We start from the raw sequence: 15,347 nt of genomic DNA on the forward strand, positions 1-15,347 counted from the left end.
AAGAATAAAGTCCCTAGTCCCACCCATAGTTGTCAGCTTTCAGATTTGAAAATAAGGGACCAGCAGCCTCAAAAATAAGGGATCAGCAGCCTCACCTGTCCCGGGGACAGTCTACGGGATATCTAACAATCCGGGATAGCAGCGGGAAACGGCGCTGGAATAAGGGAATTTCCTGCAAAAAAAGAGAAGGTTGACAGCTATGGTCCCACCCCTAAGACTTCTGTGGACTCTCATTCCTCAGTTTTTTTAAAGCAGAGATTGGCCGCCTGTCATGGGTGCTTTAGTTGAGATCCCCTGCATTTCCAGGGTGTGTGTGGCTGGGGTTGCACTAGACATTAACACATTTATTTGGAAAAAGACAGGTAGATCCATGCATTTTTATGCTGTATTGTGTTGGATTGTTGTACTGTAATGATTTCATAAAATGCTTGTGTTTCTCCTCCCACACATACAAGAACATACAGTTGAGTATAATACGCTGCATAAATTTTTAAAAGGCATTATGATGCAAAAAGAATGGCAAACTGCCACATGCAGCGCCTTACTTGGATGTGTCTGGAGTCTTGGAAGCTTGACTACCCTACGTTCTCCTACAAATGGACCTTGAGCTTGTTTGGAGGTTCTAGCAGGGGAGCGCAGCTATCGTATACCCTTGACCGAAGAACGGTACACTCCTTCTATCTGGGATGGTCGTCCTCTTCCACCGAGCGCGCAGCTTCGGGAGGGACGCACATGGAGCGGTGAGGGAGGAAGGGGACACCCGCCTAGCCAGCCAGATCAGCCGAATCAACCCTGGCGATCAATGGGGTGACAGATGTCGCAGCCAGATCGCCCTCACATCCAGAGAGAAAGGAGACCTAATGTCTATATATACCTCTCGGGAGCATGTTGCTCTCAGGTCATAGTGACTCTTGTCAGCTTGTCTCGCTGTGCAAAAGTGAAATTCTTACTCGAACGCTGAAAGAGAACATTAAAGAGCGTTCTGCAAAATCGGGTTGGTTTTATTTATTATTCCGATTATTTTGGCCCTCGACCTCCTTCCCAGGTTGCACTGAGCCACATGCAAATTAAATATCTTGCTACTGGCTGGGCCCTCTCGTCTTGCCCACGCCCCCTTGCCTGCCGTGCACAAAACGGCGAGGGAGGCGTTGCCTGCTCCTGGACTGCGAGCGCCTTCAGCATTTGCAGCTACCGCCGAAGGTAGGGTTCCTTGTTCGCAGTTGCAGCAGCCATGCACGTGTGCAGGAGTGCATCGTGTGAAGAGCTGCAAGGGGGGTTGGCACGGGACGAGAGGCGCAAAAAAGTTGCCCGTCGATGGTGATCGTGATGGAGAGTGGTTAGCAGCAGTAGCTCCACCAGGCCTGTTGCACCCATCCATCGGGTTGCCTTTGAAAGGCACCGTGAACGTAGGAAGGGGAGCTAAGCTGCAGTTTGCCCCAGCGCTGCTTTGGCTTTGCGCATTTGCTTTGCTACGTTGCGGGTTTGGAACGTGGAGAGCCATTCCTGGGCTGGGCGGGTCCGGGTGCGAACTGAGCGTTCGAGGTTCGAAGTCTTTGATGTGCCCAGATCAAAGCGCTCCGCTGGAAGTGGGTTGCTAACATGGGTTGGTTACTGAGACTTCGCGATCCAGCGCTAAAGCAGCAGGGGGGCTGCATGCCGCAGACCCAAGTCAGAGGGGCAGTGAATGCACTTTTATTTCCCTCCTGCTTTCAGCTGCCCATGAATGGGAAGCTCTGTAAAAGATCCAGAGGGCTTCTCACCTGTATGGGGCGCCTGCAATGGGGGTAGCCAACGTGCCGCCCTCCAGGTGTCGCTGGACCACAAGGAAAGGTTTATTAGACTAAAAACCCCTATTTGCGTTGCATTTGTAAAATAAATAAATGTGCAATTTGCTTTGACCAACTTGCAACTTGCAAACCGAGCACGGAGCGGGGATGGCAGGGTGCGTGCCTGTTGCATCATTCTCAAGCTGCCCTCGCACATGAGAAGGGCGCAACAGGGCAGGGGGCAAAGCTGGGCTCGCAGGGTGCCGTGAGGATTGTGCCCCTCCAAAAAAAAAACCTGCCCAGGGCAAGATCTGGGCACCAGATTCCTGCATTTGCAAGGGGTTGAACTAGATGCCCCTTGTGGTCCCTTCCAATTCTACAATTTGATGATTCGATTATTCCTGTAGGGATGACACAATTCCCTCTAGTTCAACAGATTTCCCCAACCCTCCATACTTGAATCAGTAAGTTTCAGCATGTGAGCTCGCTTCCACCCATCTCCCGTCAGGACTTCAACTGCATCCCAGGGTTTTCTACATGGTGGAAAGGAGCTGCGTTTCCTACAGATAACCCATCTGCTCTGGATGATATCTCCCATGGATGCTGAAAAGCATGGGAGACAAAATGGAGCTTTGAGGAACTCCAAGGGGTAGCTCAAAAGTCCCCTGGAACAGGAGAGAGCCCTTTTAGGAAAATTAAGAGTTGTTTGAGGACAAAGCAAAGGAGATAAATTATCTTTGATTTTATTATGTATGTAAAAAATGCTGTACACCATCTAACTCTTCCTCCAGCATTTGAATGGATCGAGTAGATTCAATGAATTGGAGTGCTAGCAGCATATCTGTGTCTTCTCTTTATCGCCCCTTCTTTCTGATACTAGAACCCCATCTATAACATTCTATTGGTACCCTGTCTTCTGTTTGCTGGTGGTTCTAGCAGTCTGACATTTATCTCTTCCTTAACGTTTCACTCAGGGTGTAAGTTGACTTGACTTTATTGTGTATTGTTTTGGATGTCCTTTGTATCTACTACAATTTTTTTATTTTTTTAAAAATAGTCCCCCAGCACTACTTTTTAGAACTGCCCCCTCTTCTGAACAAAGGACTGGCACCCCCATAACACCAGCCCTCCAAGTCCCATCTCAGGGACAGCCCATAATAATACCATGGTCAGTAGTATTGAAAGCCGCTGAGAAGTCCAGGAGAACAAAAAGGGAGAACTTTGCCTCCCAAATTGCACTTCTCAGAGTCACTTATCTGCTAGAATGACTTCACACCAAAAGAATTTGGTTCAATTAAAAAAATACCACTGCTCATCATTTTGTTTCTCCTTGTTCTTTCTGACAACCATGATGCCAAACTAATGATATTCAGGGAGCAGTAAATATTGCCATATGTGGGGGCTTAGTTAACCTTCAAACACTTGCTTGTTTCTATTGTGGGTGTATGAAAACCCACTTGAGATCTTTATATTCGAAGAACAATCTGTTCCTTTGCTTTTATGCATCTACCAGGTGGGTGAGTTCAGTTTGTTCAGTCTGACCCTTCTATAAAAAACCCAGAATTTGAACGGAGAATATGGGGAAATAATAATGGGGTACAATCAGTGGTACTGATTTTATGTCCCATATTTGTTGGCAAGGTGTCTAAGGTATGATGTCTAAGATATCTAGGAAAGGGTAATATTTTTTTCACTGGTGCTTTCTCCAAAACTGGTATAATATGAACTTTAGTACAGTGGATTTGTTTGTTTTGTTTTGTTTCATCATTGGATACTTTGTTTAGCAATCATTTCATTTCAGTGTTTCATTTCTCCCTCCTTGTTGCCCATTCCTCCAATCTTTCTGTGAAAGTTTCTCTCTCCAATTAACACTCATTTCCCCCCCTAATTCATCTGTGTCACTGAACATTTATTCCTAAAAGTCAGATGAAAGTGGCAAGACTTCAGCTCCATGTCTGTGCACAAGTGCAAGGTTTTTCAATGACAGTGGTCAGTGTGGGAGAATCCTTATACAGTATGTAGCTTGGTGGGAGGGGGGGGGGTTAACCCTTTGCCTGATCAGATGCCCCATGTCATCAGGTGGCATAGGAGACAAACCTTCAATCAAAGCAAATGTGAGGTTTTTTCCTTCCCTATTCACATTTCTGATGTGTGGCATTGGGACAGGGACCCTAGTTGTTAAAGCCCACTAACTCTCTACCATGGTCCCGATGCAGATTTGGTGGGTCTGCACTGGCAATTTGTGTATGTGATAAACTTCACATAAGAGCACACACCTAGTTGATGTATCATCTAGTATGGCCCTAAGTCACAACCAGCATTCCAGGTGGTATGATCCTGGAACCCCATAGGAGCAGCCTTGGTGGATCCTACTCAATGCCATTCTAGCCCAGCATCCTCTTTCTGACAGTGGCCAATCAGAAGCCTCCAGGAGTCCCACAAGGCAATAATCACGTTCTGTTCTTGCCCCTTGGCAACTGATGTTCGGATGAATACTGGCACGCAACATGGCAGTTCTTTACCTTTCAGGGCTAAAAACTTTTAACAGACCTATTCCAATTATTGTTTGTTACAAGGCAGTGTATGTGATCATCCCGCCACATTATATCCTCACAACAACCCTTGAAGGTGGTGACCTACCCAAGGTAGTGGGAGATTTAACCTTAGGTCTCTCTGATCCTAGTCCAACCCTCACTAGACTAGCTCTAATCCCCTATAAAGCTGTGTAGGCAAGACTTCCCTTTGATCTGCAAGAATTAATTCCACCTACTTCATTCATGTATAACTTCTGCATGAAGAACTCCCATCTTATTCTGAAGCAGACCAGTTGTCTAAGTAAGAGGATCCTGTCCAGATCATGCTTTGATGTTCTGGTACAAGGTGTGCTTTTTGTGCATTAGGAACGGGTTGATACATATTGTCCATCTCTGGTTCACTCTGCCCTTTGCTGCCCACCTGCCTGCCTCTGTCTCCAGTTCCCCCCTCCTCATTTGTCATCATACTGTAGTTTGCAGTGCCACCTGAACTGCAGCATGACAACATCCTTAGGGTATTATTATATGACCTTTCTCTTTGTTGTTTGGACTGACTCTTTGTTGTTCCTTCTCACACCTCTCTATTGGACCTCAGAATAAGGTATTCCTTTTGAATTATCCTCTGAGAGAAGAAAGGAGCAAACATGGCTGCCTTCTCCTCCTCTAGGCTAGTTAGACTAGAAACCTTTTCTATCCAAGGCATTTATTTCCTACAATAAACAACTTTATTATTTTCTTACCTACAATCATCTGTGTTGTGTCTGTGCGATTGCTGCAGTCAGATGTACTCCTTAACTGAAATGCAGTAGTAGTAATAGTACTACTACTTCTAGTAGTAGTAGTAATAATACTCTGCATCATAAGGGGCTTCAATGAATAATTGGTCCAGCTACCCCACTACAAATATCCATTGTTTCGTTTTCCTGTTCTAATGTTGCTGTAATGTGAAGGACTTGCTCTTATTCCAGGTTTTCTCAATTCACCATCTTCGTGTAAGAAGTGGGATCTGAAATAATTTCTCCAATGCTCAGTGTGAGCCTACAAAATAGAATACAGTGGTACCTCAGTTTATGAACCTAATCCATTCTGTAAGTCCATTCTTAAACCCAAACTGTTCTTAAACCCAGGCGCGCTTTCCCTAATGAGGCCTCCCGCCACCTGTGCCCTTCCACCGTTCGGCTTCCGTTCTTAGACTGAGGTAAAGTTCGCAAACCGGGACACTACTTCCGGTTTTGCGGGGATCATAAACTGAATTGTTCGTAAACAGGACTGTTCTTAAACCGAGGTACCACTGTAGATTGTATTTGCAGACTGCAGTTGGCTAGCCTTCGCCCACATTCTTGGATCATCAATGAGCAGCTGAAATCTGGGTGGTTTTGTTTTCTTTCTGTCTTTTTATTTATGTCTCTTAGCCGAATAAGTAGCTGTTCTCTCCAATGATGCAGCTGTCTTCCACAGTTTTTCAGCCGTTGCTTCCCCCCCTCCTTATTAAGGGACGCAGCAACACTGAGAACTGTGGCCTATTGTTTACGTGCCAACACATAATTTTCCCAGGATCCTTTCTGCTGAAGACTAGAGAAAGTAACAGACTGGGTGCTTTTCCTACTTCCAAAAATGTAACTAGTTTGACTTGAATGGATTTCTAATCGTGCACTCTTCCTGCCTTGTGGGTTGCAGAATAGAATAGCTTTCTTTTTGAGTTCTTCTAGTAACCTGTTCAGGCTTGATAGCTGTTTCCTTTCCTTTCCTTTATTTCTTTTTAAATAAAGTTTCGTTAAAGTTTTTCACAATACAATAGAAGACAAGCTAACCTACACAAAGAATAATAAAAAGGGACAAAATAAGAGAAACGAAAAGAGATAGAAGAATACAATATCTTTTCACACAAGTGTATCTTAACTTTTGTCCCCTACTAGTGCAGGGAGGTAACCTGGCCATTGGACTGACATACTTAATATTTGTTCCAATTGGAACCATTGGAAAGGATTTTTCTTAAGGAGGGTGGTGGGGTGCCCTGCCCACCTTCTGCCTTGCCAGTGCAAGTCCAGAAAAGCTCTGAATTTGGTGGTCCATCCGCCCTTAGCGTTAATCTGCTTCTGCACCCACTTTTCCTTTTGCACAAAAGGAAACCAAACAACAACAACAACACTACTGTTTGGGCAGTTTTTACTAACATGTCAGGGAAACAAGTGGAAAGTACTCTGTATGTTAGCAGTGTATCAATAAGCAAACCATAACAAACTGCATTTGCTGAACGATGGCCTTTTGTACTATATCTCGATGTGCCAAGAGACCTTATGACCTCTCTGTGTTGCTTAACGAATGATGATTAGTTTCAGATCTTTATTTGGTGAAATGTGTTTGCTCAAGCAAGTTGGCTGTGCACCAAGAATGATGCCTTTGTGTTTCTTTTCATCAGGCAATCAAGAAGCTGAAATCATGTCTGGAAAGCCCAAACTGTACTACTTTGATGGAAGAGGCAAGATGGAGTCAATACGATGGCTGTTAGCAGCAGCTGGGGTGGAGGTTTGTGTTTCCTTGTCTGCCAGCTTCTGTACAGAGATGTTATCATGGTTATGGGATATGCCTTGTACAATGTGGGATGCAGTTAACAGGGCACATAACATACTGTAGCCAAAAGAGATGAGAATCAGTGGGGTATTCCTATTTCTTACAGCACAAACAGATTTTGTTTCTTGATGTGTTGAAACTTTGAAGCAAGCAACTTTTTTTTTTGCCATATCTTGATGGAATATATGATAAAGCCATCAAGCCAGATAAAGTTGTCCTGGGGTTGGATAAGCCGCCCTTTAGCCTTGGGAAGGTCCCCCCTTCCATATCTTTTTGGATATCCCATTCATACCATGAGAATATATTTTGCCCCTTCCTTTCACCAGCACAGCATACAGAATTGTTGAGAATGAATGCATGTACAACCTGCTACACTTAAATTATTTTCATTATTTGCTTATTTTGCAACTGCACATTTTGAAGCCACACAGTCATTTATAATAATAATAATTGATTATTTATACCCTGCCCATCTGGCTCGGTTTCCCCAGCCACTCTGGGCGGCTCCCAACAGAATATTAAAAACACAATAAAACATCAAACATAAAAAACTTCCCTAAACAGGGCTGCCTTAAGATGTCTTCTATAAGTCAGATAGTTGTTTATTTCCTTGACATCTGATGGGAGGGCGTTCCACAAGGCGGGCACCACTACCAAAAAGGCCCTCTGCCTGGTTCCCTGTAACCTCACTTCTCACAGGGAAGGAACTACCAGAATGCCCTTGGAGCTGGACCTCAGTGTCTGGGCTGAATGATGGGTGTGGATATGCTCCTTCAGGTCTACTGGGCCAAGGCCTTGAAAGGTCAGCACCAACACTTTGAATTGTGCTTTGAAACGTACTGGGAGCCAATGTAGGTCTTTCAAGACCGGTGTTATGTGGTCTCGGCGGCTGCTCCCAAGAGAGAGGAATTTAGAATCAGTATGTCAGTACTGCTGAGAGCCAATAGTGAAAAAGGTTCTACTGTTATGTACAAATTGTTGGCAAGTCATGACTTAAAAAATTTGGAGTGGTATCCAAAAAAGCGCTTCCTTTAGTCCCAGGACTTCTCACTGCAGAATGGGATTTCCTCTCTGTCGCCTCTCCCCAGTTGCCCCCTAAATCTGTTATGGGGGTGCAACCCTCTGGAGCAGATTTGGGGGGAGTGTGGGGTGAAAGGAGAGGAAAGAGAAGTTTCGCTGTACAAGTGGAAATCTTTGCATTAGCAGAAGCACTTAGTTGGAGTCTGTCTCAGAGTCCTCTGAATTCTATTGAAAGCTTATGAACCATCCAAAAGAGACAGGGAGGATTTGATGTTTTATGAAAAACTTTAATTCTGGTTTTTATTTTTTATTACAAGCTGCTTTGATGACCCTGTTAGGCCAGAAAGATAGGATATATATATATTTAAAAATCAAGTAAGTAGTACTTTCTTAGATGTGCCAACATAATATGAAGAAAGGTTGCTTTTTGTCTTAGGGTGCTCCTATTTTACTCAACTTTTACCCAGCACAAATCAGAAATCCAAAACAGTTTATCAGAAATACCTAACTGCAGTACGAGGGGAGAGGAATTAAAAATATGATTTCAATGCACTTAAACTTGGGCAACTGGACATGTGTTTTCTCTGTGTATCTGCTTGTGGTTTTTGCATGTGTTTGGTTTTTTTTAGTCCTCGTGCTATTGCATTGTGTGATTCAGTTGAAATCCACTCGGTATCACAGTGATGTAGGAGGAAAGGAAAATCTTATCAGAAGTGAAGAAAGCAGCTGTTCCTTTCTTGCATTTCACTGGTTTTGGAAACCTGATTCAGTGCTGGAAATGCCCACATCTTGATAAGAAACGGTTTGGTTAAGTTATGAAAGGCTCGTTGCTTAGTTGTGACTTTTCAGAAGCAACAAACTCAAGAAGGGGGCTTGTCCTTGGATGACGTTCAATGATGAGTGTGCTTCTCAAGCACTGCAACAATTCATTACACTTTTTCTTTTCCCCATCTGGTAGTTCGAAGAGGAATTTCTGGAGACCAGAGAGCAATACGAGAAGCTGCTTCAAGGTAATTTGGTGATTTTGAAAATATTTGGCCAGGCAAGACAAACAAAGTACCATACTTTTCCATGTACAGTGGTACCTCAGGTTACATACGCGTCAGGTTACATACACTTCAGGTTACAGACTCCGCTAACCCAGAAATAGTGCTTCAGGTTAAGAACTTTGCTTCAGGATGAGAACAGAAATCGTGCTCCAGCAGCGCAGCGGCAGCAGGAGGCCCCATTAGCTTAAGTGGTGCTTCAGGCTAAGAACAGTTTCAGGTTAAGTACGGACCTCCGGAACTAATTAAGTACTTAACCTGAGGTACCACTGTATAAGACTAGGTTTTTTTACTTTAAAATTATGTGAAAAACTGTGGGTCGTCTTATACACAGGGCAATCTCTCCCCTATTTTCTTAAAATAGGGGGCATCTTATGCATGGGGGTGTCTTATACATGGAAAAATACAGTATCTTCTTGGATAGGAGCAAAGGGAAGGCAAATACTTTTGAGTGCCAGAGAAGAATTGTACTCTTGCATTTCAAGTAAGCAACATAGTCTAGTGGCGGAAGGGAGAGATGTTGATTTTAATTGATCTCCTCAACCTCATCCTCTGGCTCCAACTCCTTTGCTATTCAGAAAAGTTCAGTACAGTGGTACCTCAGGTTACAGACTCTTCAGGTTACAGACACTTCAGGTTACAGATTCCATTAAGCCAGAAATAGTACCTCGGGTTAAGAACTTTGCTTCAGGATGAGAACAGAAATCGTGCAGCGGTGGCAGCAGGAGGCCCCATTAGCTAAAGTGGTACCTCAGGTTAAGAACAGTTTCAGGTTAAGAATGGACCTCCAGAACGAATTAAGTTCTTAACCCGAGGTACCACTATATTGGAAGTTATGAATGCATGAAGGCACAGCTAGCCACAGAGGACACTGCCCCCATTTTCTTAATTTGGAATCCCCCCAAATAGGTGTCGTGTTATACACGGGGGCGTGTTAGACACGGAAAATACGGTAGTTCTCTTGAAACCTGTTTTTAATGGTCACTGTTTCCATGACTTGAAAACAAAGTTCCTAGCTGACTGCAAGGTTGCAAGGTAGTGTTTTTTTTTTGTGTGTTCTTTGGCCAGCCCGTGTAGAATAATAGTCGCCACGAATTGCTCCACCATTTCCTCATTTGGTCTCTGCAGTCCTTCTGAGCACCAATACAATACCGTGGAATTGTACTGACTTTCATTTCTAGAAGAAACATTTTGACCTTTCGCTGTTTTTTTTTTTATCCTCTCAAAAGATGGATTCCTCCTCTTTCAGCAAGTGCCCTTGGTGGAAATGGATGGGATGAAGATGGTTCAGACGCGAGCTATCCTCAGCTACATCGCTGCAAAGCACAACCTCTACGGGAAGGACCTGAAGGAGAGAGCACTGTACAGTACCAGAAACATTTAGCTAGCTTTAAGTTATATTTCGGGTCCTGTATTTCACTCTTGTTTCTGGCTTCTGAGACCTACTACATCCTGGGGCCGTTCAGATAGTGTGGACTACAAATCCCATCAGCCCCTGCTCAGAGTTGCCTGTGAAGGGGGATTGACAGTGAAACCAACTCTGAGAATTGTAGCTCTGTGAGGGCAATTGGCAGAGGGCAGAGGGACTTTTTGGTGGTGGTGCCTGCCCTGTGGAACACCCTCCCGTCAGATGTCAAGGAAATAAACAACTACCTGACTTTTAGAAGACATCGGAAGGCAGTCCTATTTATGGAAGTTTTTATTCTGTTTTTAATCTGTTGGCTGGGGAAACCCAGCCAGATGGGCAGGGTATTATTATTATTATTAATAATAATAATAATAATAATAATAATAATAATAAATATCTCTTAACAACTCTCTGGGCCCTTAACAAACTACAGCTCCCAGAATTTTGGGGAGGAAGCCATGACTGTTTGAAGTGGCATTGCAGGGTTTTAAATGTATGGTAGAAATGTGGCCTGAATCAAAGGGCTTGTCCTCCACAATTCCACTTATCCTGCCACTTCCCCCCAGGGAAACCCACTCTTTACTGCTGAATCGGAGCAAACATCAGTCAGATTCTCTATGGAAAAGAGTGAGTGAAAAGCAGATTTTTCTAGAGAAAGTGGAGGAGCAAACTTTTACCTGTGCTTTCTAAGCATGGGACAAGTGGAAAAGTAGTTGGTGACGGATGATTCTTTAGCTAGTCTTCATGAAAAGCAAATGATAGGATGGGGAAAAAAATCATAGCTTTTCCATGTGGACTAGGAGTGAGCACTTTCTGCCTCAGTCGCCTGCAGACCCAGTTGTCCTCTCATTCTGACCGTTTACAAAGTAGTGCCTTCCAGATATTTTGGGGGAACAACTCCCATCATCCCTGGCCTTTGGCTGTCTTAGTTGAGAGTTGGAGCCCAGCACATCTGGAGGTTTGCAACTACATGGAGAAAATCCTCCATCACCAAGCAGCTGGAATTGCAACGTCTTGTCGACACAGGGTAGTTGGTGGCCTCTTTTCTGCACAGCAGGAAAAAGCTGAAATTCTGTTTTGTGTGTGCATGTCGTAAACAAGATGGGCGCCTTAACAGATGTGTGAATATATGTCTCTTTAGAATTGACATGTATGCAGAAGGAACAACGGACCTAATGGTCTTGATTATGATGTACCCTTTCATAACACCTGAGGACAAGGAGAAGCAACTGGCTACAATCGTCAAAAAAGCAACACAAAGATATTTCCCTGTTTATGAAAAGGTGCGTTTCAGTAACCTGCTTTATGAAACAGGCTTGTGATCTGGGCCGCTTCACAAATTCAATGTGTAAAATGTAACATGGGAAGAACAAATGTGTGGTGTGTGTTTTTTTAAAAGGACAGGTATAGTGATGGATGAGAAAGATGCTTATGTGTGCTTGGGAAGCTGTTCTTAGGCGTTGGGCTAACACTGGTGTCTTGCAGGTGCTGAAGGGCCATGGAGAAGATTTCCTTGTTGGCAACCAGTTCAGCTGGGCAGATGTCCAGCTGCTTGAAGCTATTCTGATGGTGGAGGAAAAATCCTCCAGTGTTCTGGCCGACTTTCCTCACTTGCAGGTACGGCAAACAAACACAATATGAGCGGTGTTAGAAATTCAGATCTATAAGCTCGGCACCAAATGGCTCCTTAAACCAAGTTGCCAAAACGGAATGTCTGGTTGCCATTTTGGGGCTCTAAAGTCTTATTTTTTCAAACGATGGACTGACTGTGATTGGTTCTCAATTAAGCATCTGGCTAGCTCAGATGACAACCCTGACCTCGGTGAAGAGCTTTGAGAACTTAAAGAAGAAAAGTCACTTGATTCAGGGACAGCCCACATATATATCAGCCTATTCCGACCTCTTTTTCTTAATGGTGATACAGGCCATTCATAATGTAGCGATCTCCATGTGAGCAGGGCAGTGGGGTGGGGTAAGTTCACTGCTCCTGCTCAGAAAAAGTGTTTTGGTTCCTGAGATTCATTCCGATTGTGCAGATAAAATATAACTGATAGAATTATACAGGAAGGGATATTAGTGTGTGAAAACAATCGAAATCCAGTGATTCCCCAGCTGGAGATGTCAGGCACCATCCTGGCACTTGGTTGCAAGTGGTTGAAAACCAGGTGCAAAATGCGCCTGGCTCCTGGCTTATTTCAAACACTGAATATGAGTTATGTTGTTTCTTCCTTTTTTAAAAGAATTCCTTTCCCATCTGTTCCAGACCTGAAAGCAGATGGGCTTTTGTCGAAACCCCTTCTAGAAAACTGTTAGACCTTAGGGTAATGTGCTGCTGCTGCTGATGCACACTAGTTCTGTGTGATGAGTGGCTTAATGTTGCCTCCCATTAAAGAATTATGAATTGGCAAAAATGCTTAGATGCCCATGAAGCCACTCTCCTTAATTCAAACCAGAGTGAACATGGGAAGCATGTGCATGTTAAAAATTCATTTTTTTAAAAAAATGGCTGTTGACACAGCTGTAGCAAAGAGAGCTGTGGCACTCTAGCTCAGTAGTTCCCAAACTTGAGTTTCCAGCTGTTTTTGGACTACAACTCCCATCATCCCTAGCTGGCAGGAGCAGTGGTCAGGGGTGATGGGAACTGTAGTCCCAAAACAGCCAGAGACCCAAGTTTGGGAAACCCTGCTCTAGATCATGGGTTGGGGGACATGTGGCCTTGCAGATGATTCCACCTCCCATCAGCCTCAGCCAGCACAAGGATGATGGGAGTTGTAGTCCGGTGACACCTGCAGCTCTAAAGGTTTTTAGCCTATGCTCTAGAGCAGGCACCCCCAACCTCCAGCCCTCCAGATGTTTTGGACTACAATTCCCACCATCCCTGACCACCGGTCCTGTTAGCTAGGGATCATGGGAGTTGTAGGCCAAAACATCTGGAGGGCCTCAGGTGGGGGATGCCTGCTCTAGAGATTGATTGGCTTGTTGGGCCATCAGTTTTAATAGACTCTACCAAATGGTTTGAAGGTGATGGGCGTTTTTAGTGCTATAGTTCAGGTTCTTTGATTCTGAGTCTGCTTGCTCTTGTTTTTTTTCTTCCTTTCCACTTGTTTGCAGGCTTTTAAAGAACGGATCAGCAACATCCCCACAATTAAGATTTTTTTGGAGCCAGGAAGCCAGAGGAAGCCTGTGCCTGACGAGAGATACGTGGAGACCGTGAGAAGGGTCCTCCAGATGTATCACAATAGGTCTGCAAGTCCTTAGGCAGCATTTCTGCTGAGCTCCAGAGAATCACCAGTACTAATACCTACTAACAATGGCTGTCATAAAACTCATGGCATTGTATTAGAGACTAGATTGCTGTATGACACTTGATAGCTGCTAAACAGGCTTCTCAATGGGGATGTGCATTCATTCAATCCACACAGAAAAAACAATATGCCCACAACTAAAACGCATTTAAATTGCACAATTTTAGCTATATGCAGGCAAGGTGGGAATGTTCTCATGAGATTTGGCGGGAAGTTGGATTGTCCTGCGGGATCTTGTGAGAGCAGTCCTACCAGTCCCAGAGATGGCACACTGAAATTTGAGGTGCCAAGATCCAACACTAGTAATGGCTACCTGCAAAGAACCCTGGGAACTGTAGAGCTGTTAGGAGACCCCTATTCTCCCCACAGAGCTACAACTTCCAGAACTCCTTGGGGAGAGGGATTGGCTGAACATATGAGCCAGGCATGATTTCAAATTCAGAGACATTTTAAAAAGGCGACCCCCCCCCCTTGTCTCAGAAATGGGCGCCTTTGATCAGTTTGAATCCTGGCAGATCTGATGCCTTTGTGGAGTAGTACTATGGCCTGTAAATTCAAAGCCATTTGGCTGCCCCACTCCAGGCTAAAAGGTGGAAGAAGACTGGCTGGTCTTCATTGAAAATTCATGGAAGATTGGTTATCAGACTTGAGGAATCTTCAGTATCCCTGGAATCTCGCAAACAGTTAAGTTAGATGGCAAAAGACAGGGTGTGTCTCCTTCTGAACTGAAACCCAACAAACAAATGAACGGATTTTGAATTAACTAAATATGAAAAGCTTCAAAAAATAAATTATATAAACACCTTTTCCATTCAGAAAGCAAAACCAAACCAAAATTTCTCATGCACACCCCTACTACTTGTGTACTTGCTAGTAGTAGCATACGTAGCAAAGGGAGAATGCCATATACGAGGCCTTCTTTAATAGTAGATATATTGATCAATATTCCTACTCTTTTTGGAATGCAGCTTTCTTTATTAAATATATTTTGTGTATCCTGTTTCACTGGGTGAAGCAATATTTTTATTCAGCTGGACGGATATAAAAAACACTATTAGAAGGGAGGCTCGGACAGTCCTTTTCGGCCTACCAGTGTGTTCTGCAAATGGAAGGGGTTTGCTGCAGAGCTGGAAAAAAATTCGAAAGAGATTCTGTTTCAGTCTTTCTGCCTTTCATTGCTGGTATTTCTGAGCTCAGACGGCCAAGCTTATGCAAAACGCATGAAGACATTCAAAGTGACACTTATTTGCAAATTCCTGTGAAATCAAAATACACTAAGCCTTCAATATATTTTATCTATCTCCTGCAACTTTTGCATTCTGTTATTATACTAAGCTGACATTGGATTTGGTATATTCAATTTATGTAGTGTTTTTCTTCCTATTGCTGCTACAATCTGGAAAACTCTCTAATAAACTACCTTGATTCCTGAGTAAAGAAGCATTTGCTTTTCTTTACTGTGTAAATATTGTGTGGTTCTGGATCAGTGCCAGATTTACGTATAAGCTAAACAAGCTATAGCTTACGGTCCCACTCTCTTGGGGGTCCCAAAAAAATTTAAAAGGAGAAAAAAACTGGATGTACATTTTATTGGCAAAACCTATTGGCATTTCGCAGCTTTCTGACTACTCTGCTAGGTCTGGCTAAGGTCTTGCAACTAAACGCAGAGTTCACAAAAGCTATTGGCAACTTGGCTC

The 15,347-nt window shown here is 43.8% G+C and overlaps 1 protein-coding gene across 1 annotated transcript; it reads left to right on the top strand.

Annotated features, from left to right (window-relative positions):
* The first annotated feature begins 1,118 nt into the window (after window positions 1–1,118).
* LOC310673414 (glutathione S-transferase 3-like) lies at window positions 1,119–15,090 on the top strand. Its single transcript, XM_083431896.1, has 7 exons — window positions 1,119–1,200; window positions 6,720–6,826; window positions 8,850–8,901; window positions 10,167–10,299; window positions 11,487–11,628; window positions 11,831–11,962; window positions 13,457–15,090. Exons 2-7 carry the CDS (start codon window positions 6,740–6,742, stop codon window positions 13,601–13,603), a joined length of 693 nt encoding a protein of 230 aa, XP_083288022.1. The 5' UTR covers window positions 1,119–1,200; window positions 6,720–6,739; the 3' UTR covers window positions 13,604–15,090.
* Window positions 15,091–15,347: the final 257 nt, after the last annotated feature.

The sequence above is a fragment of the Podarcis tiliguerta genome (assembly GCF_965153285.1).
Source record: "Podarcis tiliguerta genome assembly, chromosome: 3".
NCBI lineage: Eukaryota > Metazoa > Chordata > Lepidosauria > Squamata > Lacertidae > Podarcis > Podarcis tiliguerta.

Coding starts and splice junctions, on each gene's coding strand:
- LOC310673414 (XM_083431896.1), top strand. CDS start 6,740: ATGTCTGGAAAGCCCAAACTGTACTACTTTGATGGAAGAGGCAAGATG. Junction 10,300..11,486: donor GACCTGAAGGAGAGAGCACT/GTACAGTACCAG, acceptor ATGTCTCTTTAG/AATTGACATGTATGCAGAAG. Junction 11,629..11,830: donor ATTTCCCTGTTTATGAAAAG/GTGCGTTTCAGT, acceptor GGTGTCTTGCAG/GTGCTGAAGGGCCATGGAGA.